Source organism: Aquarana catesbeiana, linkage group LG11, assembly GCF_042186555.1.
Source record: "Aquarana catesbeiana isolate 2022-GZ linkage group LG11, ASM4218655v1, whole genome shotgun sequence".
Classification (NCBI taxonomy): domain Eukaryota; kingdom Metazoa; phylum Chordata; class Amphibia; order Anura; family Ranidae; genus Aquarana; species Aquarana catesbeiana.
In genome coordinates this window covers 177,874,406-177,900,355 of record NC_133334.1, presented here as the reverse complement: position 1 = coordinate 177,900,355, position 25,950 = coordinate 177,874,406, and the positions used below count along the sequence as shown (strand labels likewise).

At 47.1% G+C, this 25,950-nt stretch overlaps 1 protein-coding gene across 6 annotated transcripts in view; it reads right to left on the bottom strand.

Moving 5' to 3' along the window:
• RASGRP2 (RAS guanyl releasing protein 2) overlaps nucleotides 1–25,950 on the bottom strand; it is a 1,629,940-nt gene that overhangs the window by 887,907 nt on the left and 716,083 nt on the right. For 5 of the 6 annotated variants that reach the window (XM_073605066.1, XM_073605065.1, XM_073605067.1 and 2 more), the window contains exons 9-10: nucleotides 25,528–25,809; nucleotides 868–945 (exon numbers count right to left, since the gene is read on the bottom strand). In XM_073605066.1, coding sequence (XP_073461167.1) covers nucleotides 868–945; nucleotides 25,528–25,809 — 360 coding nt within the window. The remainder of the gene's footprint in view (nucleotides 1–867; nucleotides 946–25,527; nucleotides 25,810–25,950) is intronic. The other variant, XM_073605068.1, reaches the window with a different exon arrangement.

Sequence of the window (25,950 nt, the reverse complement as noted above, 5' to 3'; positions counted from 1 at the left end):
GTGGGGAACAGTACCTGTCAAAAACAGTTACCTGTTCCCCCTCCCCCCTGAAAGGTGCCAAATGTGGCACCGGAGGGGGGAGGAGACAGGTAACTTTTGAATGGAACTCCGCTTTAAGTTGTCATACAGGATTCTAATTGAAACTAGAGGCACCTTTTTTTAAACACACACTTCACAACCATGGTCCACTATAATCACCATCAAGAAACCCAGTCTAAGACTTGCCATGCAACCATCACTGGAGAACATGCATGTAAACAGAAAGTGGCTGCAAGAAGACTACAGGAGAACAGCAGCACAGTCACAAGTCTCAACACATAAAAAGAGGAGAACACGCTAGCAAACTAAATGTCACTCAGAGTTTACAGATGTAAAATGTAATGTAAAATGAGGAGATGGATAAGCAAAAGTTCCACTTTTGAGTGGAATATCGCTTTAAGTTGTCATACGGTTGTCAAACGGGATTCTAATTGTAACTAGAAGCACTTTTTTTTTTTAAACACACACTTCACAACTATGGTCCACTAGTCACCATCAAGAAACCCAGACTAAGAAATGCCATGCAGCCATCACTGGAGAACATGCATGTAAACAGAAAGTAGCTGCAAGAAGACTACAGGAGAACAGCAGCACAGTCACAAGTTGCAACACATAAAACGTGCAGAACACGCTAGCAAACTAAATGTCATTCAGTCAGAGTTTACAGATGTAAAATGAACCTTAAATTTGGATGTGGGATTAGTGAAATTTCCTTTATCAAATAGTAAATCAATCACTAAATAAGATGCAATACCAGGTATTAATTATAGTTTAATGGCATTTGACATATGTCATATGTCAAGCATGTACCCAAGACTGTGCTCTTACCGGTGACCTTGTTCTTGGTTCTCTTTGCAGAGATAGTTGGTATATCTCATCCTCTGAGCGATATTGGTCTAGAGATACCTAAAGCACAGAAATGATACAAAAAAATTAAAAAAATAATTATATGTATTGGTAAGCTTATTCAAACGTATTTCTAATTAATAAATTGATGATCATTAGTGAATTTCACTTATGTCCAATCACAAAAAAAAAAAATCTGTCAAAATGTGATTATGTTTTAATGTTTCAGCTGTTGCTAATGAGCATTTGCCAAAGGAATATAATAAACAGCAGGCTTGATTCACCCCCCCCCCTTTACACTAAGTTTCTGGTGGTAAGACAAATCTGCCACACTTTTAAAGTTCTCTACTAAGAAAATTACATTTAGAGGGGCGTGGCTTGCCAAAATCACAGATGGCTGCCTAATCTGTATGCTCTGCACAGCACCCGGTTCCACAGCGTGACGAACGGGATACAAACCACCCGAACATCCCCCCAGCGGGTTACACTATTACCAGGTACAATGCTCAAATGTAGGAAGCAGCTAAACATGTCTCAGAAGCTGACAAACTTGTTCTCACCAGCCGGAGCGGGTCGCAGACAAGATGGCGCCGTCAACACATACAGGGATGCAGCTCAGATCTCTCCTCATGCTGGCAGCGGCAGACCACAATGCCCAGGCTTCCCCTCACAAGCAAACTGAATACTCCCCACCCTGCTCACCTACCTCTGCCTCTCCAATAAAATCCAAGCCCAGGAGAGAGGATGACATCCCAGGGCAAAGCCGCAGTATACCCCTAACCTTACCACCTCCTGACATCCAGCACCCCTCAGTCATAGATAACTTCCCTGCCTCAGACCAGCCCATTTATGAGCAGATGATGAAGAACATGCTGATTTCCTTTAAACAGACATTGTACTCAGACCTCTCAGCTGCAGTATCCTCGCTGGCTAACGTGGTACACACCAGGACCAGCGTCTTCACCATGTTGAAAACAAAATGTCTGATCTCTTCACTGCCCATAATGACATAGTGGATGTATGCACAGAGCATGAAGATGAGATGCAGGCAATCAACCTTAAACTAGCAGATCTCGAGGACCGTTCTCGCAGGAATAATATTAATCTCCGCAACATACCCGAATTGGTACAACAACCCGAGCTGATACGATTCCTACAATCTCTAATGTGAGCGCTAGTACCTGACTTGACTGACAGGGACCTGGAAATTGATAGAGCCCATAGGCTACCAAAACCACCTCCCCTCCAAGCAGAGAAACAAAGAGATGCCCTCAGGTGGACTGCCTCACATCCTCTGACCCAGTCCTACTGGATATTCAACATGGATAGGTATATTTCTTATGAAAGACATGTTTTCTTTTTTAGAAACAAACTGAAAAGGTTTGACACAATCAGATCTCCTTGGCTCGATCATATGCGTTTGGTATCCAGTTAAGTCCCAATGTTCTTCTAGGTTTAGCCATATTGCTTAGTTTGCAAAAGTAGGGTTCAAATGTGAAGTCTGACCCTGGTAGGGTGATATAAATCCACATAGTTATTTAAGACCATGCCCCCCCCCCCCACCCACACCCACACCCCAAAATCAATGCCAGATTTAATCCTTGATAAAGGACTAGTACCGATGTCAAGGGGGCCTCCGTGCGAAAAAAAAAAAAAAGTATGCCGCTCCCCTTAGTGCCATCACCTGGGTTACCCAAACCCTTTGTTTACATTCAGCTGTCAGGAAGGGAGATGCCATTCATCAGGAGCAGATCATGCCAAAGGGATTTCCGGCTGAGGTCAGTCATTTTTATTTTTGAATCTACCGCTATTGTTAAAATAATACCAGGTAATCCTCCCATGAGGATCCTTGTTCAGGCCCTTACAATAGGGTGACAAGTCTTCCAGTTGTGATATTAATTAAAGAGGAGGTCCAGCCTCCCCACAAAATATTAAGTCAGCAGCTACAAATACTGCAACTGCTGACTTTGACAATATGGGCACTTACCTGTCAAGGGAACCTGCGATGTCGGCACCCCAGCCGATCTTCCGGTCGGCTGTCAGTTGCAGCCGCCGCCATTCCTGTTAAGGGAACCTGGCAGTTCACAGCTGGTTCCCTACTGCACATGCGCTAAGCGCGCTGCGCTTTCTAATTGGTACGGCGGCGGAGGCAGGAGGAGAGACCGGTCTCCCAGAAGTGGGGAACAGTATCTGTCATAAACAGGTACCTGTTCCCCCTCCCCCCTGAAAGGTGCCAAATGTGGCACTGGATGTTTTAGCGCGCATACACTTCTACAACGCAAAAGAAAAAGTGATGTTTGCCGCCAAGCAAGCCCCAATCCTCCCTGACCCTTTCAATGCAATTGCACTATATAGAGATCTTTCCAAGGCAACAATTGAGAATTGTCGGCAACTAACCACGATCACAAAAGCACTCCAAAACCACCATATACCATACAAATGGGGGTTTCCCACCAAGCTGATGATCACATTTCAGGGTAAAACCCATGTTGCTCTCTCTCTAATGGCTCTCTCTTTTTACTTCCCTCCCTATTCCACACCAGCCTCCAACTATTCTTTTGGACTTACTACATCAACTCACCTTTTTACTGACCGGCCTGATCCGGTCACTCAAGACCAAACTCCTCTGCGAGTAATCGATCCTGGCCAGTGCTTTCCCACACCTAACATCATTGACTTACCACAAAGAGACATCACCAACTGCCTTAAAAAATGTAGATAAAACTGACTTCCCTCAATGTAAAGGGCCTAAACAGCCCGCAAAAATGGGCTAATCTACAAAGGGAAATGACCAAACAAAATGCGGACATTGCATTCATCCAGGAGAATTCATACACTTTGCAGAAACCCGATGCTCAGACTCAAGGGGTATGGCACTGTCTATCTCACCTCAAGCCCAAGGAATTAGAATGGAGTGTTGACAGCTGTCCGAGATACCCTTCAGTTCCAACAGCACCACACCTATGTCGATCTGCAGGGCCGTTACCTAATACTCGTTTGCACCATTGCTCAAACCACCTACACGCTGGTCAATATATACGGTCCAAAAACTCTAGACAACTCTGCTTTTTTTTTTTTCAATAAAGAGATTTATTGAGCAAAAGTAAGAAACATATAAAGTAATGCATCTGTTTGTAACATAGGTTTACATCAGATAAACTTATTACATATGCCCTCAGTGCCAACAAACATAGCAAATTATTAACAATTTCAGCAGGTGTTGCATTGATGATGAAGTATTAATAATCCTCATTAACTCAGTTGAGGCTCATTGTATTCAGAAGTATCATAAGAGTCATGGGGCTTTATTAAATAAAGAAGAAAAGGAATAAAAAAAAAAAAAAAACTAAGACTGAATAAAAGGAAAGTGAGCAGAAAAGTACACAGGTGGGGTACCTCTTTGGGGGGTGTCATAGGTATAGTTCTACTCCCTTACTGGTGGGTAGGGACGAGCTTCGTGTTCGAGTCGAACCCATGTTCGACTCGAACATCGTCTGTTCGATCGTTCGCCGAATTGCGAATGATATGGGCCGTTCGCGCCAAATTCGAGTGGCACGTCACGGCCCATAATTCACTGCAGCATCGCAGTGCATTGCTGACTGATGATTGGCCAAGCATGCACTATGACCCGCATGCTTGGCCAATCACAGCGCCGTCTGTACAGAGAGCTGTAATTGGCCAAAGCCAGGGTGGCTTTGGCCAATTATGGCTCAGGAGGTTTAGTACACGCCCCAAACTATATAAGGCCGCCTGCACATCGGCCCTGTGTAGTGTGTTCCGGTGTTGAGAGACAGAGACAGAGAGACAGTGTCATTTGATTTAAGTTAGATAGATTAGGCAAGACAGCCAGTTAGCTGCACTTACAGTGTATCGTGTATATATATATATGCATCCCAGGTGTTGTGTGTGTATATATATATATATATATATATATATACATATATATATATATATATATATATATACACACATATACATATACATACATACATACATACACACACACACACACACACACTGTATTCAGTTTAGCTAGATCCGTTCCTGTGATTATCTTCTTACTGACAGGCAGACAGGTGTTACAGTATTTGAAGAAAATTGCTGGTGTTCTTCTGATCCTATTAGCTACAGTATTTACAGTACCTCTGCACAGTGTTCAGCTAAAGCTACCTGTAGAAGGTTGGTGGTGTTTTTCTGATCCTATCACTACCGCAGACAGCTACATTATTTACACGTTAGTGTATTGCGACCTCTGTACAGTGGTCAACTAAAGCTACCTGTAGAAGGTTGGTGGTGTTTTCCTGATCCTATCACTACCGCAGGCAGCTACATTATTTACACGTTAGTGTAGTGCGACCTCTGCACAGTGTTCAGCTAAAGCTACAAGTTAGTAAAGTGCAACCTCTGCACAGTGTTTAGTTAAAGCTACCTGTAGAAGGTTGGTGGTGTTTTCCTGATCCTATCACTACCGCAGGCAGTTACATTATTTACACGTTAGTGTATTGCGACCACTGTACAGTGTTCAACTAAAGCTACCTGTAGAAGGTTGGTGGTGTTTTCCTGATCCTATCACTACCACAGGCAGCTACATTAATTAAACGTTAGTGTAGTGCGACCTCTGCACAGTGTTCAGCTAAAGCTACAAGTTAGTGTAGTGCGACCTCTGCACAGTGTTCAGCTAAAGCTACAGGTTAGTGTAGTGCGACCTCTGCACAGTGTTTAGCTAAAGCTACAAGTTAGTGTAGTGCGACCTCTGCACAGTGTTCAGCTAAAGCTACAAGTTAGTGTAGTGCGACCTCTGCACAGTGTTCAGCTAAAGCTACCTGTAGAAGGTTGGTGGTGTTTTCCTGATCCTATCACTACCGCAGGTAGCTACATTGTTTACACGTTAGTGTAGTGCGACCTCTGCACAGTGTTCAGCTAAAGCCACCTGTAGAAGATTGGTGGTGTTCTCATACTAATAATACTACAGGCAGGCAGTTGATTTTGCTAGCTGCAGTATCAGTATATTATACTGTGCATGTGCAGGGCGCTGCTTTCTCTGTGCGTTATGCCAAAAGTTCTTTGGTGTGGGCCTTTTTTCTAGACGAGTGCATCAGATGGCACTGCTGCTATTTGCAACATATGTCTCAAGCGTATCTCGCGTGGCCAAAACATTTCCCGCTTGGACACCACATGCTTGACCAGACATATGTTGACCTGCCATGCAGTTCGTTGGCAAGCGTACCTAAAAGACCCACACCAACAACAAAGAGGACCTCTCCTTACTCCTCTTCAGCTGGGATCTCCAACCCCACTATACCTTCAGTCCTCTCTGAGACCTGCACTGAGAAGAATGAAGGTGTAGAATTAGGTGTGTCACAGCCAAGTACTTGCGGGCAATCTGTTATCGGTACACTGACTTCAGATTGTACCAGGCAAATTTCCCTGCCCCAGCTGCTGCACCGCAAAAAGAAGTTCGCTCCCAGCCATTCACCTGCCCAGCGGTTGAATGCTAGCTTGGGAAAATTGCTAGCACTTCAACTGCTACCTTTTCAGTTGGTAGACTCTGCCCCCTTCCGTGAGTTTGTGCAATGTGCGGTTCCTCGGTAGCAGGTTCCCAAATGCCACTTTTTCTCATGGAAGGCGATTCTGGCTCTCTACCGGCATGTGGAAGGCAATGTCTTGGCCTTGCTGGACAGGGCGGTCAGCGGTAAGGTGCATATTACCGCTGACTCATGGTCCAGCAGGCATGGACAGGGACGTTACCTAAGTTTCACGGCACATTGGGTGACTCTTCTGGCAGCTGGGAAGGATGCAGGACAAGGTGCAGTAGTGTTGGAGGTTGTTCCGCCACCACGCTTCCAAAATGCCACTACTAGTGATTCTGACACACCTCTTCCCTCCACCCCCTCCTCCTCTTCTTCCTCCATGGCCTCTTCCTGTGCTTTGTCCTTGGAACCAGCGGCGCTCCGTAGGCGTTCAAGGGGCTATGCAAGTACGCAGGCCAAAAGATGCCATGTGGTGCTTGAGCTGGTGTGCTTGGGGGACAGGAGCCACACTGGGGCAGAGGTTCTGTCAGCTCTGCAGGGGCAGGTTCAGAGGTGGTTGACGCCATACCAACTTAAGGCAGGAATGGTGGTTTACGACAATGGCACCAACCTCCTCTCTGCCCTCCGACAGGGACAACTGATCCATGTGCCCTGTTTGGTTCATGTCCTTAACATGGTGGTTTAGCGGTTCTTAGGCAGGTATCCGGGCTTACAGGATGTCCTGAGGCAGGCCAGGAAAGTCTGTGTGCATTTTTGCCGGTCATATAATGCCAGTGCTCGGCTGGCTGACCTCCAAAAGCAATTTAGCCTGCCCAAGAACCGCCTAATCTGTGACATGCCCACCAGGTGGAACTCAACCTTGGCCATGCTGCAGCTGCTGCACACACAGCAGAGGGCCATCAATGAGTAGTTGTGCAACTATGGCACCAGGACAGGGTCAGGGGAGCTTGTTTTTTTTTCCCACGCCAGTGGGCCATGATCAGGGATGCATGCACTGTCCTGTCACCATTTGAGAAGGCCACGAGGATGGTGAGCAGTGACAGTGCATGCATCAGTGACACTGTCCCCCTTGTCCACCTGTTGGAGCACACGCTGCATGGAATAATAGACAGGGCACTTGAGGCAGAACAGAGGCAGGAAGAGGAGGACTTCCTTATCTCTCAAGGCCCCCTTTATCCAGACAGTGTTCCTGCGTGCCTGCCGATAACACAGGAAGAGGAGGAGGAGGAGGATTGTGTCAGTATGGAGGTGGATCCTGGCACTCAGCAGCAGCAGCAGTCTTTAAGGGATCATTTACAGTCCCAAGAAACACATGGCCTTGAACGTGGCTGGGAGGAGGTGGCTGCGGATCATGTCGTCCTTAGTGACCCAGAGGACTCCGGACCAAATGCCTCAGCAAATCTACGCTGCATGGCCTCCCTGATCCTGCAAAGCCTGCGGAAGGATCCTCGTATTCGTGGTATCAAGGAGAAGGAACAATACTAGCTGGCAACCCTCCTTGATCCACGTTACAAGGGTAAGGTTGCGGACCTTATCTTGCCGTCGCAGAGGGAGCAGAGCATGGAACATCTTCGGGTGGCCTTGCAGAAAGGTCTGTGCAATGCGTTCCCAGAGACTGGGAGGTTATAAACTCCTGTTCCTGGACAACGTGTTGCTGAGGCTTCAGTCAGTCAAAGAAGGAGCGGTGGAGAAGGTGGCTGTCTGACCGATGCGTTCAGACAATTTTTTAGTCTGCAGCCCCAAGGTATGATCGGTTCCAGCAACCATCGCCAGCGTCTGTTTTACATGGTGCAGGAATACCTAGGGGCAAGATCTGACTTGGACACCTTTCCCACCGAAAATCCTCTGGGTTACTGGGTCTTAAGGATGGATCACTGGCCAGAGCTTGCACAGTATGCAATTGAGCTACTGGCCTGTCCTGCATCCAGCATTCTTTCGGAACGCACATTCAGTGCTGCTGGAGGCTTTGTAACCAATCACAGGGTGCGTCTGTCCAGCGCCTCGGTCGATCGACTGACCTTCATAAAAATGAATCAGTCTTGGATCACCACCAGCTACTAAGCACCTGATGCTGATGTAACCGAATATTTTTTTGAAATGTCAGATCCCTTCAAAGACTGCCTATGCTGATGCTGAGTGACTATCCTGTTATGCTGAGTAATTATCCTCTTCTTCCTCAAAGATCATGCTGATAGCTTGTAAAAAAATTTTTGGTTCTGGGCGCCGCCACCAGTGCCTAAGGCCAAATTTTTCAGCCCCTGTTTAACAGGGGCGTGTAATTACAATTTTTGATGCAATTCTTTGCAGCAGGGCTAGTTCCTGTGCTCCAACTAGAGTATCTGTGAGGGGTTGCAGTATTGTGGCACCAGCACCAGTGCCTAAGGCCCAATTTTTCAGCCCCTGTTCAACAGGGACATGTAATTAGAATTATTGATCTAATATTTCACAGCAGGGCCCGTTTCTGCGCCCACCAAGAGTAACTGTGAGGACTTACAATGTTGTGGCACCAGCACCACCACCATCACCACCAAAGGCCCAATTTTTCTGCCCCTGTTCAACAGGGGCATGTAATTACAATTCTTGATCTAATATTTCACAGCAGGGCCCTGCGAGGGCTTACAGTGTTGTGGCCACAACAACACCTAAGGCCCAAATTTCTGCTGAGTATATAGGGCAGGCCCCTACTTTCAAACATCCAACTTACAAACGACTCCTACTTGCAAACGGAAGGAGACAACAGGAAGTGAGATGAAACCTACCCCTAGGAAGGGAATTTCTCTCCTGTAAGAGTTAATATGGGAAAAACGTTTCTCCTTTACACTGATGCTTTATCACCAATTCTTGTTTCACTACAACCCCCAAATTTTCAAAAAACATTTGTCATTGGGACAAAAAGTGAGGTGAAATCTTCTGAAGAGGAGCACAGACAGCAAAACAAATGTCACAGGGGTGATAACCCTTCCCTATGTTTTCCAAAAAGCTTAAAATAGATTTTTTGGCTGGAGCTTAACACGTTAAAAATGTACCAGTTCAAAATTACAATCAGATTCTACTTAAAAACAAACCTACAGTCCCAGTCTTGTTTGCACCGCCTGTATACTGCTGTTCAGAGTATATAGGGCCTGGGGGCCCCACACCTTTCCTTTTTTAATTTGTGTGCGGGGTACCACTTAATATCCATACAAGACCCAAAGGGCCTGGTAATGGACTGGGGGGTACCCATGCCATTTGTCTCACTGATTTTCATCCATATTGCCAGGACATTACATTAAAGCCGCAAGCAGTTTTAAATGACTTTTATTCCTTTAAAAATGTCATTTTATGCAGGGACTGTTCTAAGCACGGGAAACACGCGCCACTTTACAGGCATACTATAGACACACCCCAAGTACGATATTTAAAGGAATATTTCACTTTTTTTTTTTTTTTTTACTTTAAGCATCATTAAAATCACTGCTCCCGAAAAAAACGGCCATTTTTAAAACTTTTTTTTTTGCATTGATACATGTCCCCTGGGGCAGGATCCGGGTCCCCAAACCCTTTTTAGGACAATACCATGCAAATTAGCCTTTAAAATGAGCACTTTTGATTTCGAACGTTCGAGTCCCATAGGTGTCAATGGCGTTCTAACGTTTGTGCGAATTTTCGATCCATTCGCAGGTTCTGGTGCGAACCGAACCGGGGGGGGGGGGGGGGTGTTCGGCTCATCCCTACTGGTGGGATGCAGACAACAGATTTACAAATGGCTGATATATATATGCAGTCCACGAAAGTGGTCAGGAGTGCTCACCCAATTGTCAGACTATCATACGCTACAGAATATTTGAACTGGAACCAAGCTGACCATGCTTTATGGAACTTGTCAGAGGTTACATTTGCTATAGCGAGTGTTTCTTCCATTTTCAGGATGTGGTTTACTGTGTGGGCCCATTCTCTAAGGGAAGGGGTCGTTAACAGTTTCCAGTACTTGGGGATCAGAGACTTTGCGGCAATCAGAAGGTGTTCGGTCAGGGATCGTTTGTATCTACTCAGAGCAAAATTAGAAATATGTAAAAGGCAACATGCGGGTGTGAGTTTAATCTTGGTGTCTGTAATGTGGAGGATCAATTTGCAAATTTTGCTCCAGTAGGAAGCTATCTTAGGGCACTCCCACCAAATATGAAGCATGTCGCCTCTGCTTTCCCCACATCTCCAGCACAGATCCGGAGCCAACTGGTACCATCGTTTTATCTTTTCTGGTGTGGCGTACCATTGTGACAGTAGCTTGTAAGAGTTTTCTTGTAATCTCATGCTAATTGAGCATTTATATACTAGAATGCATGCGTTTTCCTATTGGGAATCGGTGAAGTGCGTTTGAAAAACAGATTCCCATTGGCTTCTGAATCTTGTCGAGCCTGTAGAATCTGCTTCTTGGAGATGTGTGTACATTAGGGAGGTTTTTTTTTCAATCTGTTCGCCAGCTTGGCAAACAGATTAAAAAAATGTAAGGTCCCTGGTTAGATTGCCTGCCTTATCCAGTGTAAGAAGGTAATGACGTAATTGTCTGTAGTTCCAATGTGTAAAAACCAAAGGTGTGAGCTTACCCAGCAACTGTCCATATGTTAAAATCCTGCCTGCGTCCGTACAATGCGAGGCTAGTAGGGGAGTAGTCTCTTTTGTAGTAAAAGCTTTCGAACCTATGCCTGGGGGGAAATCTGGATTGTTGTAAAGCGGAGTAAGTGGCCCTGGGGATGTGGATGTATGGTGAATCAGGGTAAGTTTATGAAAAATTTTAAGGATTGTCCCAATTAATGGATGGTGTTTGAGACTTGGGGGATATTTAGGCCATGGAATCCAGGGAGAGAATTTTAGAGGGAGTTCTGTGGAGCTTTCCTCTAAAGACACCCAGTCTTTATTTGCTGCATGGCAAATAAAGCTTTCTCTGCATCAGTTGACAAGAGAAAGCCTTCAAATCCAGCTCTGCGGCATCTATGTATCAGATTAAGGGCCTTTGTAACGTTGTCCCTTGCCTCCCCAGCATGAACCCAACTTGTTCGGGACTTACTATTTGTGGGAGAAATGTGTGTAATTGTTTAGCCATAATTTTGCCCAGTAGTTTCAGGTCAAGATTGAAAAGGGATATGAGTCTGTAGCTGGAGCAATCTGTCGGGTCATTGCCTGGTTTGGGGAGTACTGTCACATGTGCCATTAAAAACGTGTTGGGTATTTGTCAGGGATCCATGAAACAGTTCAGCGTACTTAATAGCGGAGCAGCAAGAATATCAGGGAATTTAGTAGACCAGACTGTGTGGACTGCACAGAAGAAACCAGAAACACAGGTAAGTGAAAAATAATGGTGTTTATTAAATGGGTGACAAATAAGTGAAATATATACAGTGCAAACCAACCACAGACCCACAAACAAATGGTATATACAAATGGATGGGAAATGCCGTAATTGTAACAAAAGCCAGGCAGAGGTCATACACAAGGAGGTCAGTCAGATAGGAAAGGACGGGGAACCAACAGGACAGGGAGAGGATGGATGGATAGACTGCAGGGCAGGGATCAGGGAAATCAGGACACCGGAAGGACAGGTCCAGGATGGGCTCAGGATAGGGATCGGATCACGTCAGGACAGATGCAGGCTCAAGGTCAAGATAACAGGCAGCAAGATCAGGGCACAGGGAGAGAGACACCAAGGCAAGGATGTGAGGGCTTGCTGGGTATTTATCAGACTGCAGTGATTTGACCTCACGTTACACCTGAGCGCAGAGGCTGCTGTCTGCTCCACACTGCCAGAATACACCCGCTGGTGGACACCGGTACTACGGCCCAAGGATGCAACAGTGCCACCAGCAGGTGAGTCCTCTTATTACAGGTCTTAGGTGTTGGAAGACACCCGCTGGTGGACACTGGTACTGCGATCCAAGAGACCGATAGCCCCACCAACGGGTGAACCTTTTCATGACAGTACCCCCCCTCAAAGGAGCAGCCTCCGGACGCCCCAACTAGATGAAATTGTCCAAAGTTCATGGCCTCAAACTGAACATCAGATGAGAGCACGTCAGGCTGGGCATCGGGTACATCAAACCGGACAGCGGGCACATCCGAGCAGACAGCGGGCACATCCGAGCAGACAGCGGGCACATCCGAGCAGACAGCGGGCACATCCGAGCAGACAGCGGGCACATCCGAGCAGACAGCGGGCACATCCGAGCAGACAGCGGGCACATCCGAGCAGGCAGCAAGCTCCGGGTCGTCGAGCTGGGCAGCAAGCTCCGGGTCGTCGAGCTGGGCAGCAAGCTCCGGGTCGTCGAGCTGGGCAGCAAGCTCCGGGTCGTCGAGCTGGGCAGCAAGCTCCGGGTCGTCGAGCTGGGCAGCAAGCTCCGGGTCGTCGAGCTGGGCAGCAAGCTCCGGGTCGTCGAGCTGGGCAGCAAGCTCCGGGTCGTCGAGCTGGGCAGCAAGCTCCGGGTCGTCAGGCCAAACAGCGAGCACCGTAAGGGCAGGCTGGATCACAGACACCGGCTCAACAAACTGGGTAAGGGGCCCCGGCCCAGTGGGCTGGGTAACGGGCCCCGGTTCAGCGGGCTGGACACCAGGCACTGGTCCGGCAAGCCGAATAACAGGCACTGGCTTAACGGACTCCGGTTCAGCAGACTGGACACCAGGCACTGGTCCGGCAAGCCGAATAACAGGCACTGGCTTAACGGGCACCGGTTCAGCAGACTGGGTAACGGGCACCGGTTCAGCAGACTGGGTAACGGGCACCGGTTCAGCAGACTGGGTAACGGGCACCGGTTCAGCAGACTGGGTAACGGGCACCGGTTCAGCAGACTGGGTAACGGGCACCGGTTCAGCAGACTGGGTAACGGGCACCGGTTCAGCAGACTGGGTAACGGGCACCGGTTCAGCAGACTGGGTAACGGGCACCGGTTCAGCAGACTGGGTAACGGGCACCGGTTCAGCAGACTGGGTAACGGGCACCGGTTCAGCAGACTGGGTAACGGGCACCGGTTCAGCAGACTGGGTAACGGGCACCGGTTCAGCAGACTGGGTAACGGGCACCGGTTCAGCAGACTGGGTAACGGGCACCAAAACTTCAAGGTGACACACGGGCACCGAAACTTCCGGCTGACACACGGGCACCGAAACTTCCAGCTGACACACCAATATCAAGACATCTGGGTGGAAGGCAGGCAATGAGACACCAGGCTGGAAGGCAGGTACCAAGACATCAGACTGAGAAGCGGGCACATCAGACGGGGAAGTGGAGATATAAAGCTGGAAGGCAGGCACCGAGACATCAGGCTGGAAGGTGGGCACATCAGACTGGAAAGCGGGAACATTAGGCTGGAAGGCAGGCACATCAGACTTCGGGCTGGAAGGCAGGCATCATGACATCAAACTGAAAAGCGGGCACATTAGACTGGAAAGCGGCAACTTCAGACTGGTAGGCAGGCACCGAGACTTCGGGCTGGAAGGCAGGCATCAAGACATCAGACTGGAAAGTGGGCACATCAGACTGGGAGGCAGGCATCGAGACATACGGCTGGAAGGTGAGCACATCAGACTGGGAAGCAGGCACAGACTGGAAAGCAGTCACATCAGACTGGAAGGCAAGCATTGAGACATCAGACTGGAAAGCGGGCACAGACTGGAAAGCAGGCACAGACTGGAAAGCAGGCACAGACTGGAAAGCAGGCACAGACTGGAAAGCAGGCACAGACTGGAAAGCAGGCACAGACTGGAAAGCAGGCACATCAGACTGGAAGGCAGGAATCGAGACATCAGGCTGGAAGGTGGGCACAGACTGGGAAGCAGGCACATCAGACTGGAAAGCAGAGACATCAAGCTGGAAGGCAGGCACCGAGACATCAGGATCAGGCTGGAAGGGAGGCACCGAGACTGAGCTGGATGGCAGGCATCAAGACATCAGACTGGCAAGCAGACACATCTGACTGGAAGGTAGGCACATCAGGCTGGAAGGCAGGCACCAAGGCATCAGGCTGGAAGGCAGGCATCGAGACATCAGGCTGGAAAGAGGGCACATCAGACTGGAAGGTAGGTACATCAGGCTGGAAGGCAGGCACCGAGACTTTGGACTGGAAGGCAGGCATCAAGACATCAGATTGGAAAGCAGGCACATCAGACTGGAAGGTAGGTACATCAGGCTGGAAGGCAGGCACATCAGGCTGGATAGCAGAGACATCAAGCTGGGAGGCAGGCACCGAGACATCCGGCTGGAAGGCAAGCATCAAGACATCAGGCTGGAAGGTGGACACATCAGACTGGAAAGTGGGAACATCAGACTGGAAAGTGGGAACATCAGACTGGAAAGTGGGAACATCAGACTGGAAAGTGGGAACATCAGACTGGAAAGTGGGAACATCAGACTGGAAAGTGGGAACATCAGACTGGAAAGTGGGAACATCAGACTGGAAAGTGGGAACATCAGACTGGAAAGTGGGAACATCAGACTGGAAAGTGGGAACATCAGACTGGAAAGTAGGCACATCAGACTGGAAGGTAGGCACATCAGACTGGAAGGTAGGCACATCAGACTGGAAGGCGGGCACATCAGACTGGAAGGCGGGCACTGGGTTGTCAGGTTTAGGTGGGTCATCAGGTTCAACTGGCATGAAAGCGGGCTGGAACAGGTTGGTTGGTGTGGAGGCAGATTGGGTTACTGGCAGGATGGTATGCGTCGGAAAGAATTTTTGTTTCTTTTTTGGTTTAGCCACTGCAGCTTTGTATGTAGGTGCAGGGCTGTAAGAAAAGAAAGTATCTGGGCAGAAGGAAGACCAAGGAACTGTGGCTGGAGGAGGGTTTTGTGGGATTGTTACAGGAGGAGGAGAAGAGACAGGTGGATTGAAGGCAGGATAGGTGCTACACTTGGAGACTGGGTAATAGTATTTGGTAGGGGGCTGAGTAAACTGGGCTGTAGCTGAGGTTGCCATAGGCGATAGGGAGATAGGTTCTTGGGAAGGCAGGTGATTAATGGCAGGGCTTGAATATTGTGGCTTAGCTAAATACAGGAGATCTGACCATGCCTGTAGCACAGGCTGAACAAACGCTGATTCACACACAGCCTGACTAACCAAGGATTGCACAGACTGGATGCAATTAGACAACACCTGCTGTGAACAAGAGGAATAACGTTCCATGAAATAGGCTGGATCATCCTCTAATAACCATACCAGGGATTCAACTTGGCCATAATTGAAGGGGGGAGAAAAATCGTCACTTCCTTTGGGAATACATGACAGGGCTGGTTTTGCACATAACTGTATCAGGGGCTGAACATCTTCAAATGACATATACCCCTGATCCACTAGGGAATGAGCTGATCGGATAGTTTCCATCAGCTGGTCACTAGTCCACTCTTTTAAAATCTGGCCACAATATTCACCATCCTCTTCTGCTAGCAGAGAATAATAAATTATTTCATTGAAATTCATATTAGCAGACCTAACAAACCAGGATGGTTCCTCAATGCAGCCATGTCTGGTCAGGGATGGCCTTGGTGTACTATCAGGGAATTTAGTAGACCAGACTGTGTGGACTGCACAGGAGAAACCAGAAACACAGGTAAGTGAAAAATAATGGTGTTTATTAAATGGGTGACAAATAAGTGAAATATATACAGTGCAAACCAACCGCAGACCAACAAACAAATGGCATATACAAATGGATGGGAAATACCGTAATCGTAACAAAAGCCAGGCCGAGGTCATACACAAGGAGGTCAGTCAGATGGGAAAGGACGGGGAACCAACAGGACAGGGAGAGGATGGATGGATAGGCTGCAGGGCAGGGATCAGGGAAATCAGGACACCGGAGGGACAGGTCCAGGATGGGCTCAGGATAGGGATCGGATCAGGTCAGGACAGATGCAGGCTCAAGGTCAAGATAACAGGCAGCAAGATCAGGGCACAGGGAGAGAGACACCAAGGAAAGGATGTGAGGGCTTGCTGGGTATTTATCAGACTGCAGTGATTTGACCTCACATTACACCTGAGCGCAGAGGGTGCTGTCTGCTCCACACTGCTGGAATACACCCGCTGGTGGACACGGGTACTACGGCCCAAGGATGCAACAGTGCCACCAGCAGGTGAGTCCTCTTATTACAGGTCTTAGGTGTTGGAAGACACCCGCTGGTGGACACTGGTACTGCGATCCAAGAGACCGATAGCGCCACCAATGGGTGAACCTTTTCATGACAGTCATTGAGTGACATTGGTGAAACCAGTCAGGGACCAGCACTGCTGGAGCTGAGGGACTCTCCTAGCTGCCGGGGGAAGAACTCCTTCAGTGGGAGTGGGGGGGGTGTGAAGGGAAAGGAAAGAAAGATTCTGGTGGTAGAGGACTCAATGGAGGACAGAGATGCCAATCTGTAACAAAGACCTGAAGCGCCGAGTTGTATGTTCTCTACCGGGCGCTTGGGTTTGGCACATCACGGATCTGGTGGACAGATTACTGGGAAGGGCTGGGGAAGACCCAGTTGTCATGGTGCAGGTTGGCACCAATGACAAAGTCAGAGGCAGATGGAGTGTCCTAAAGAAAATTTTAGGAACTTGGGAGCTAAATTGAGGAAAAAGACCTCCAAGGTAGTATTCTCAGGAATACTACCGGTACATCAAGCCACACCAGAAAGGCAGAGGGAGATTAGGGAAGTAAACAAGTGGCTGAAGAGCTGGTGTAGTAAGGAGGGGCTTGGGTTCCTGGAGGACTGGGCCGCCTTCTCAGTCGATACCCAGTACTATAGAAGGGATGGACTGCACCTAAATGAGGAGGGTGCAGATCAGCTGGGAATGAAGGTGGCCAAAAAGTTAGAGGGGTTTTAAACTAGGCGATGAGGGGGAGGGTCCAGAGGTAGAGATAGTCAGCATGGAACATATTGGGGGCATTAGTGGTAGGTTGAACAAAGTACATAAACCCAAGTTAAGTATAGTAGCAAGTCCTAGTTGCAATCTTGGAACACCCAATAAGAGGATAATATGCGACCGGTCTAAACTACGTGGCATGTTCACCAATGCCAGGAGCCTGTCGGACAAGATGGGTGAACTAGAGATACTGTTGTACGAGGAGGATTTGGATTTTATGGGAGTTTCAGAGACCTGGTTCAACAGCTCTGATGATTGGCTGGCAACCATTCAAGGGTATATCCTCTATCGCAAGGATGGAGAGGGTAAAAAAGGGGGAGGGGTATGCCTATATATCAAGAATAATGTACAAGTGAATGTGAGAGATGACAACACTAAAGGAGCTAGGGAGGAGGTGGAATCCTTATGGGTAGAGCCCCAAAGGGATGAAGCTAAGGGTAAAATAATACTGGGAGTAAACTATAGGCCCCCTAACCTGTGGCAGGAAGGGGAGACAGATCTCCTATCACAATTTGGATTAGCAGCAAGGATGGGAAGTGTTATCATAATTGGGAATTTTAATTATCCAGCAATAGACTGGGCAGAGGGAACCACGCATTCATCTAAGGCTCGCCAGTTCCTAAATGTCTTGCAGGACAATTTTATGGGTCAGACTGTAGACGCACCAACTAGAAATAAAGCGTTACTGGATCTACTGATTACCAACAATACAGACCTGATCACGGATGTGGAAATACGGGGCAATTTAGGTAACAGCGATCACGGGTCAATTAGCTTCAGTATAAATCACAAAAATAGGAAACATAAGGGAAATACAAAGACACTGAATTTCAAAAGAGCCAACTTCCCTAAACTACAAACCTTGCTAGAAGGCATAAATTGGGATAAAATCTTAGAAACAAAGAACACGGAGGAGAGATGGGTTTGCTTTAAGAGCATATTAAATAAGGGCATTAGCCAATGCATCCCATTGGGTAATAAATTTAAAAATGCGAACAAAAGTCCTGGATGGCTTAACTCCAATGTAAAAATGCATATAAAAGTAAAGGAGAAGGCCTTCAAAAAATACAAGGTTGAGGGATCATCATCAGCATTCAGACTCAATGCACGATGGGACCTCGGGCCACAATTCAACTCGGTGGGGGAGGACAGGTGTACCAAGTTGGCCGGCGGCACTGAATCTACCCAGCCTCATGCAGCCTTACAGGCCAGGGCGCCAGAAAACAGACCAGTTCTTACTCCAGCGACACTGACTTACGCCCAAGCGGCCGGCCCAGGGCACCCCCAGCATGTCCCAGGCAGTCCCTCATGGCCTCCACAAGCCCCAGGCCCCCCCGGCATCCACGGAGTCCTTGATCGGCATGCACATGGAGGAATATGCACTATCTCCATCCGGGCCTTCTCAACTACACCTTTCTGCTAACCCGTCCCCTGGCTTTTCAGTCAGGGACATCACCACACTACAGGAAGACCTTTTTGCTAAATTCTCTACTCTTTTAGAGAGAGGACTGGCCAACACAGCAACCCAAATCACCAACACTATTAAATCGGATCTCTCTAGTTTGGGATCCAGAATAGAGGCCATGGAGGACAAAATAGAAAGTACAGTCTCCAGAACCAACCAAAATGCAGCGCACATTCAGACCATCCAGGAACAACTTAATACAGCCCTCTCCAGGATCGACGACCTTGAAAATAGGTCCAGGAGGTACAATTTTAGAATTAGAGGCCTTCCGGAATCCTTCACCGATAACCCCCTCACGGTACGGGACATTATCACAGAGCTCATCCCAAATATCCCGCCGCACCGTATAGAACTAGACAGAGCGCATAGGGCTCTGGGACCCCCCAGAAAAGATGGAACCCCCAGAGATATCATCGTTAAACCGCACTTTTTTGCTGTCAAGGAGGAGGTCATGCGCCAATCATGCCTGAAGCCTAAACTACAGCACCAGGGGCACCAGATGTAGATATTCGCAGATTTGGTTCCATCCACCATTCACAGAAGAAGATCTCTCAAACCACTCCTTATGGTCCTAGCTCAACGGGACATTAAGTACCGCTGGACCTTCCCTTTGCTGTGAAGTTCAGAATTCACGGGAAAACTCACTCCTTTTCCAACCTTCCTGATGGTGAAAGACTGTTTTTGTCTCTCAGGAGGCACGGACTTCTCCACGTCGTCCTCTGGGTCATCCAAACGTCCCCCTCCTGCCAGTCCAGTCTCCCCTCTTTGGAACAAGGGTCCCTCTAAGAAGTGCAAGGATGGAAGACCACCGTAAGAGGTTGTTTAGTCTACTCACACTACCCATCCTTTTACCTTGCAAATGCACCAAACAAGACGAAAGGGGTTGCAATTATTTTCTCAAAAAACTGCACATTTTCCCACATCTCTGATTTTAGGGATCCAGAGGGAAGGTTTATTCTTGTAAAGGGCACTATAGAGGGAATACTGTATTCTATCATTTCCTACTACGCCCCTAATAATGGGACAAGCCACTTTCTTCCAGAACCTCTTTACAACTCTAAACCCCCTCCTGGAGGGCAAGGTAATTTTTTGGGGGAGACTCCAATGTGGCTTTTGACCAGGGACTAGATAGAAAGAAACCCCCTAAGGACCAGCTTACGCGCCCCGCGAAACTGAGCAGCAGAATAGCTAAAATCCTTCACACCAATGGCCTAGTAGACATTTGGAGGGAACTGAACCCCAAGAGTAGAGACTTTACACACTTCTCCTCCCCCCACCTATCCTACGCCAGGATTGATCACATACTTATTTCAACAAACCTTATTCCCCTGACTAATAAGGCTTCTATAATGGACACAGCATGATTGGACCACTCTTTGGTCCTCCTTTCCCTGAGAAACACACTTACTGGGAAACGGGGTTCATACTGGCGACTTAATGAATCGCTCCTTAGCGACCCAATTCATACCAAGGTGATAGCAGACGCCATCAAAGAATATTTTCCTTTAAATGATGTAGACAACATCTTCCCCGAGACCCTTTGGGCAGCCCACAAGGCTACCATTTGAGGCGAGCTCATCCGGATAGCGACCCAGGTCAAGAAGGAGCTTCTCATCGACATCCAAAAGTTGGAAAAATCCTTTGTAGCCTTAAAAGCTGAACACAAAAAACAACCATCTAAGGTCTTAACAGACCGACTGGACGCGATCAGGCTGGAGCTCAATCTAGCATTAACAGCCAAAGCGGAGAAACACATCCGCTGGAGCGGTGCCAAATATTACTACCAAAAAGACAAAATAGGATCGATGTTAGCCACCAAGCTAACCCCCAAATACCACTCTCATACTTTCCCCCAAACTTCATATAGCAGGACAGCCTCCAACAGCCAACCCAAACAAAATCATGACTGTCTTCCACAAATTTTTTTCCAAACTTTACAATTCTACCCAGATAGAGGCCCCTTGACCACTTCTTTCCTTCAGAAGCTCTAGTTGCCCTCCATTTCCCTGGAACACAAATACTTAATGGAAGAAGCCTTCTCAGCGGAGGAGATAAGGGAGGTTATCAAAGGTCTTAAGACTGGCTCAGCTCCAGGTCCTGACGGTCTATCAGTCCCCTACTACAAGACATTCGGAGAAATTTTGGCCCCCCACATGGCAAAATTCTTTAATTCTAAAAGATTGGGCTCCCCCCTAGATCCACACTTAAACACTGTGTTCATTTCAGTAATCCCCAAACCCAAGAAAAACCATGAAGAAGTTGAAAATTACAGACCCATCTCCCTAATTAATAATGACCTGAAAATTTGACAAAAATTCTCGCCAACCCCCTAGCCTCCATTATTAAATGTTATGTCCACAAAGACCAGGTGGGTTTTATTCCGGGCAGGCAAGGGACAGACCAAATTGGGAGAGCGGTCGACATAGTCTCCCTACTCCAATCTAATTGGGAAGGGGGCCCCAAGCAAGAAGGAATGATCCTATCACTGGACTTACATAAGGCCTTCGATTCGATTGAATGGCCTTATCTATTCTCCCTACTGGAGAAGTGGGGTTTTGGGACCCGATTTTTGGGGGTCTTTAGATCCCTTTATTCCACCCCAAAGGTGGTGATACGGCTACAAGGCCAGTACTCCAACTCCGTTAATATAGCGAGAGGCACTAGACAGGGCTGTCCTCTCTCCCCTCTAATTTTTACCATGGAAATCGAAACACTGGCAATAGCAATACGCTCTAATCCCAACATCCAAAGCGTGTCCTTACATAGTAGGTGAGGTTGAAAAAAGACACAAGTCCATCAAGTCCAACCTATGTGTGTGATTATGTGTCAGTATTACATTATATATCCCTGTATGTTGAAGTCATTCAGGTGCTTATCTAATAGTTTCTTGAAGCTATCAATGCTCCCCACTGAGACCACCGCCTGTGGAAGGGAATTCCACATCCTTGCCGCTCTTACAGTAAAGAACCCTCTACGTAGTTTAAGGTTAAACCGCTTTTCTTCTAATTTTAATGAGTGGCCACGAGTCTGCTTAAACTGTCTTCTGCGAAAAAGTTTTATCCCTATTGTGGGGTCACCAGTACGGTATTTGTATATTGAAAGTGTCTCTTCTCCAGGGAGAATAAGTTCAGTGCTCGCAACCTTTCCTCATAACTAAGATCCTCCAGACCCTTTATTAGCTTTGTTGCCCTTCTTTGTACTCGCTCCATTTCCAGTACATCCTTCCTGAGGACTGGTGCCCAGACCTGGACAGCATACTCCAGGTGCGTCCGGACCAGAGCCTTGTAGAGTGGGAGAATTATCGTTTTATCTCTGGAGTTGATCCCCTTTTTAATGCATGCCAATATTCTGTTTGCTTTGTTAGCAGCAGCTTGGCATTGCATGTCATTGCTGAGCCTATCATCTACTAGGACCCCCAGGTCCTTTTCCATCCTAGATTCTCCCAGAGGTTCTCCCCCCAGTGTATAGATTGCATTCATATTTTTGCCACCCAAATGCAATATTTTACATTTTTCTACATTGAACCTCATTTGCCATGTAGTCGCCTACCCCATTAATTTGTTCAGGTCTTTTTGCAAGGTTTCCACATCCTGTGGAGAAGTTATTGCCCTGCTTAGCTTAGTATCGTCTGCAAATACAGAGATTGAACTGTTTATCCCATCCTCCGGGTCGTTTATGAACAAATTAAATAGGATTGGTCCCAGCACAGAACCCTGGGGAACCCCACTACCCACCCCTGACCATTCTGAGTACTCCCCATTTATCACCACCCTCTGAACTCGCCCTTGTAGCCAGTTTTCAATCCATGCACTCACCCTATGGTCCATGCCAACGGACCTTATTTTGTACAGTACACGTTTACGGGGAATGTACAGTAAACGTTTATGGGGAATCAAGTATCCAGTGGGAATCAAGTCCACAAATGTGGTCTATTTGCGGACGATATGCTCCTTCCCCGATCACCTCCCTCCCAAACCTTTGAAAACTCCTGAAGGAGTTCTCAGTGGTATCAGGGTTACAGGTGAACTACTCTACGTCCTATGCCCTAAACATCTCCCTCAAGACAGAAATAGTAGTTTCACTTCAGCCTTTGACTTTAAGTGGAGTGACTACTCCATTGATTACCTAGGGATTAAATTCACAGCAAAAACGGAACAATTATACACTGCTAACTTCCCACCCACATACCGTAAGCTTGAAGCTGACTTCGGAAACTGGACAAAGGGGGAGGTATCCTGGCTTGGGAGAATCCACGCTATAAAAATGACATTACTACCAAGACTCCTCTACCTCTTCAGGGCCCTTCCAATAAACATTATAAAAGATCACTTGAATGCATTCCAAAGAAAAGTCAACAAATTCATATGGGGAGGGAGAGGACATAGAATCCAGCAAACAACACTGTTCCTATCCAGATCACAGGGGGGTTTAGGGCTCCCCCAGCTATGCTGGTATTTTCAAGCTGCCAGGTTGGGCCAGCTCTCCTCAGTCTACTCCAGGGCTGAGAAACCAGACTGGATTCAAAAGAAAGGCAGGCTGTTCCATCCTACACCCTAGACTTCCTACTCTGGGGTCCCCCAAGAAACTGTCCCCCAATCCCTTTCCCCCACTCTCTCTCAATGAAAATCTGGGACAATTTGAGAAACAACCCTGCATTAACTTCGAGTAGCCACCCCCAGCACACATCTTCAATAACTCTGACTTTACTCCGGGCCTAGACATCAAAGCCTTTAAATGGTGGTTGGACAAGGGGGTGTATCGAATCGGACACTTCTTCACTTCCAATGGTCCTATTTCCCTGGAATTTTGTGTGAATCAACTAGAGATCCCGAATTCAGAACGTTATAGATTTTACCAAATAAGCCACTTCCTTCACCAAATCTGGGTGGGGAAACCCTCGCCTCCCAGATTCACACCCTACGAATTATGGTGTGGGCAGTCCACAGAACAGAGGGGCAGAATCTCCATCATTTATCAGTCACTGTCCCACCAATCCACAAAGACCCCATACATGCTCGCTTGGGAGAGCGAATTAACCATCAACTGGGACATAGAGAGATGGAGGGTCTCCTTTAATAGATCCTTCAAGGGCATTAAGAATGTCTCCCTAATTGAATCCAGCCTCAAGGTCATTACCAGATGGTACCTTACCCCAGACAGACTGGCCAAAATGTTCCCTTCAGCAGACTCCCGGTGCTTCCAAGGGTGTCAACTCTCAGGCTCCATAGCCCACATATGGTGGCAATGTCCAAGATTAAGGCCCTACTGGAGCAAGATTTTTTCCCTGATCCGAAAAGTCACGAAAGTTCAGATCCCGAAAACCCCAGCCATAGCCCTTCTTAATGCAAATTTACCCAACAGATGCGCAAATTAATACACTTCATCCTCCTTGGTGCCAAGCTCACCATTGCCAAAGCTTGGAAACAATACAAGGTTTCCTTCAAGGCTGCTACACGTAAAATGTCCTGGATCATGTCCCAAGAGAAACTCTCCAGCATTCTCCACAACACCAAAACGCAATTTGAAGCTACCTGGGAACCATGGGCCCATTATATGGGCATTTCCCTTATACCAGGAGTTCAACCGTAAAGTTCTTCGGTTCACCGGAGGACACGTGGTCCTCTCCCGTTGATAGGCTCTTTATTCTTTCCCTCTTTCCTCCACCCCCTCTTTTTTCCCCACCTCCCCCCTCTTTCCACCCCCCCTCCACTTAACCCTCTTAGGTACACGGACAGTCTCTCCGACATCAGTGCAACATGTCCTTCACTGGGAGGACGAACCCTTTGGGGCTAGCGAATCAGGTTATAGCAACCCAAGTGTTTTTGCTAGATTCCAGGCCTGACTGGCGAAGTTTTGAAACTGGGGGCTCGTAGAGATTCGGCCGGGCACAGCATGATCCCTTTTGGGGTGCTGGCGGAACCTCTCCTTGCCCTCTCCCATTTTTGGCCGGGCAGATAATATACAGTTGGAAGAGTTATATTGGCTTCTTAGGTACCTTTCAATCTGTTAGACATTTACCTGATACATATTTTATGTTTTTGGCATATTTTGCACCCCCCAAAGGGGACTGTATTGTAATGTTTTGCTTTATATTGTCTTATATTGTTTTATATTTTTGGAAATTCAATAAAATACTTTGAAAGTAAAAGAAGCAAGAAATGCTGCAGAAATGCTGCAAGAACAAAGCTACTTCCTCAAATGAGCACCCAGCTAAAACCAATGTTTTATCACTATATGTATTTTTATATTTGTGGTTTGTATGCGCCAGTCTTGTTGACGTATCTTACTCTTTAATGGAATTGTATAAAAGTCTTGAGAAGCGGAAATATTAAACAGAAGTTTTTTATTCTGAACTGAGAGTCAGCTTAATCACTTCAGAGCGTGCATGCTTTAATATTCAATCTGATCAGGGGTAGATATAATAATATCGGAGTTTTGTTCTGAATCCAAAACAATAGGTCCAGTGCTCTTATTAGGCACCACAAAGTCACAGCTGCAGGGGTTGGTGGATCAAAGGACTTCAGATTCTTCAGATTTCAACTAAATCCTGATGTTTTAAAAAAAAGTTTTCATTACACTTAGGCTTTGACACTTGGTGATTTCTTATTGTTTATTGCCCATTTCACAAAGCTTTTTGAGCTGTAGTGAGGCCTGTCTGTGTCTGTATATGATAATAACCTATTTAGTGTTCTTATGTTGATTTTAATTGTGTATAGTCCTGTACAGTACATCTCTTTTTCAATTTTAATATGGCATTTCTATCACATATGAAATGTCTCACCGTTAGCAAGTTGAGAAGGTCAGAGTTGGCTTTCACAGGAGGTTCTAATCTCTGGGCTTCAGTCAGTTCATGAACAACCTTATAGACCTGGCGCATTTTAGAGATATTTATGACACCTCTGGTTTTATTAGACCAGTCAGGCAGAGCCACATGCAGAGCCATGAGGTCTTTTAGGTGAACTCCCAAAGCTGGAAAACGAAAGCCTTCACAAAGCGCAAGCCTGCGTCTGTATCTTGCATAGTTATCCGACGATGTAAGGAGGTCCAAAAGAGAATCATAGACCTTCAAGAAAGAATAAATGTTCATGTTTGATTAAGAATTTTTAATTTCAGGCATGCATATGTAGAGCTACTTGCTTAATGCAAGTACCCTGTACTGAAGATTATTTTTACTTATATCACAGTTAATTCCTATTCAAAATTT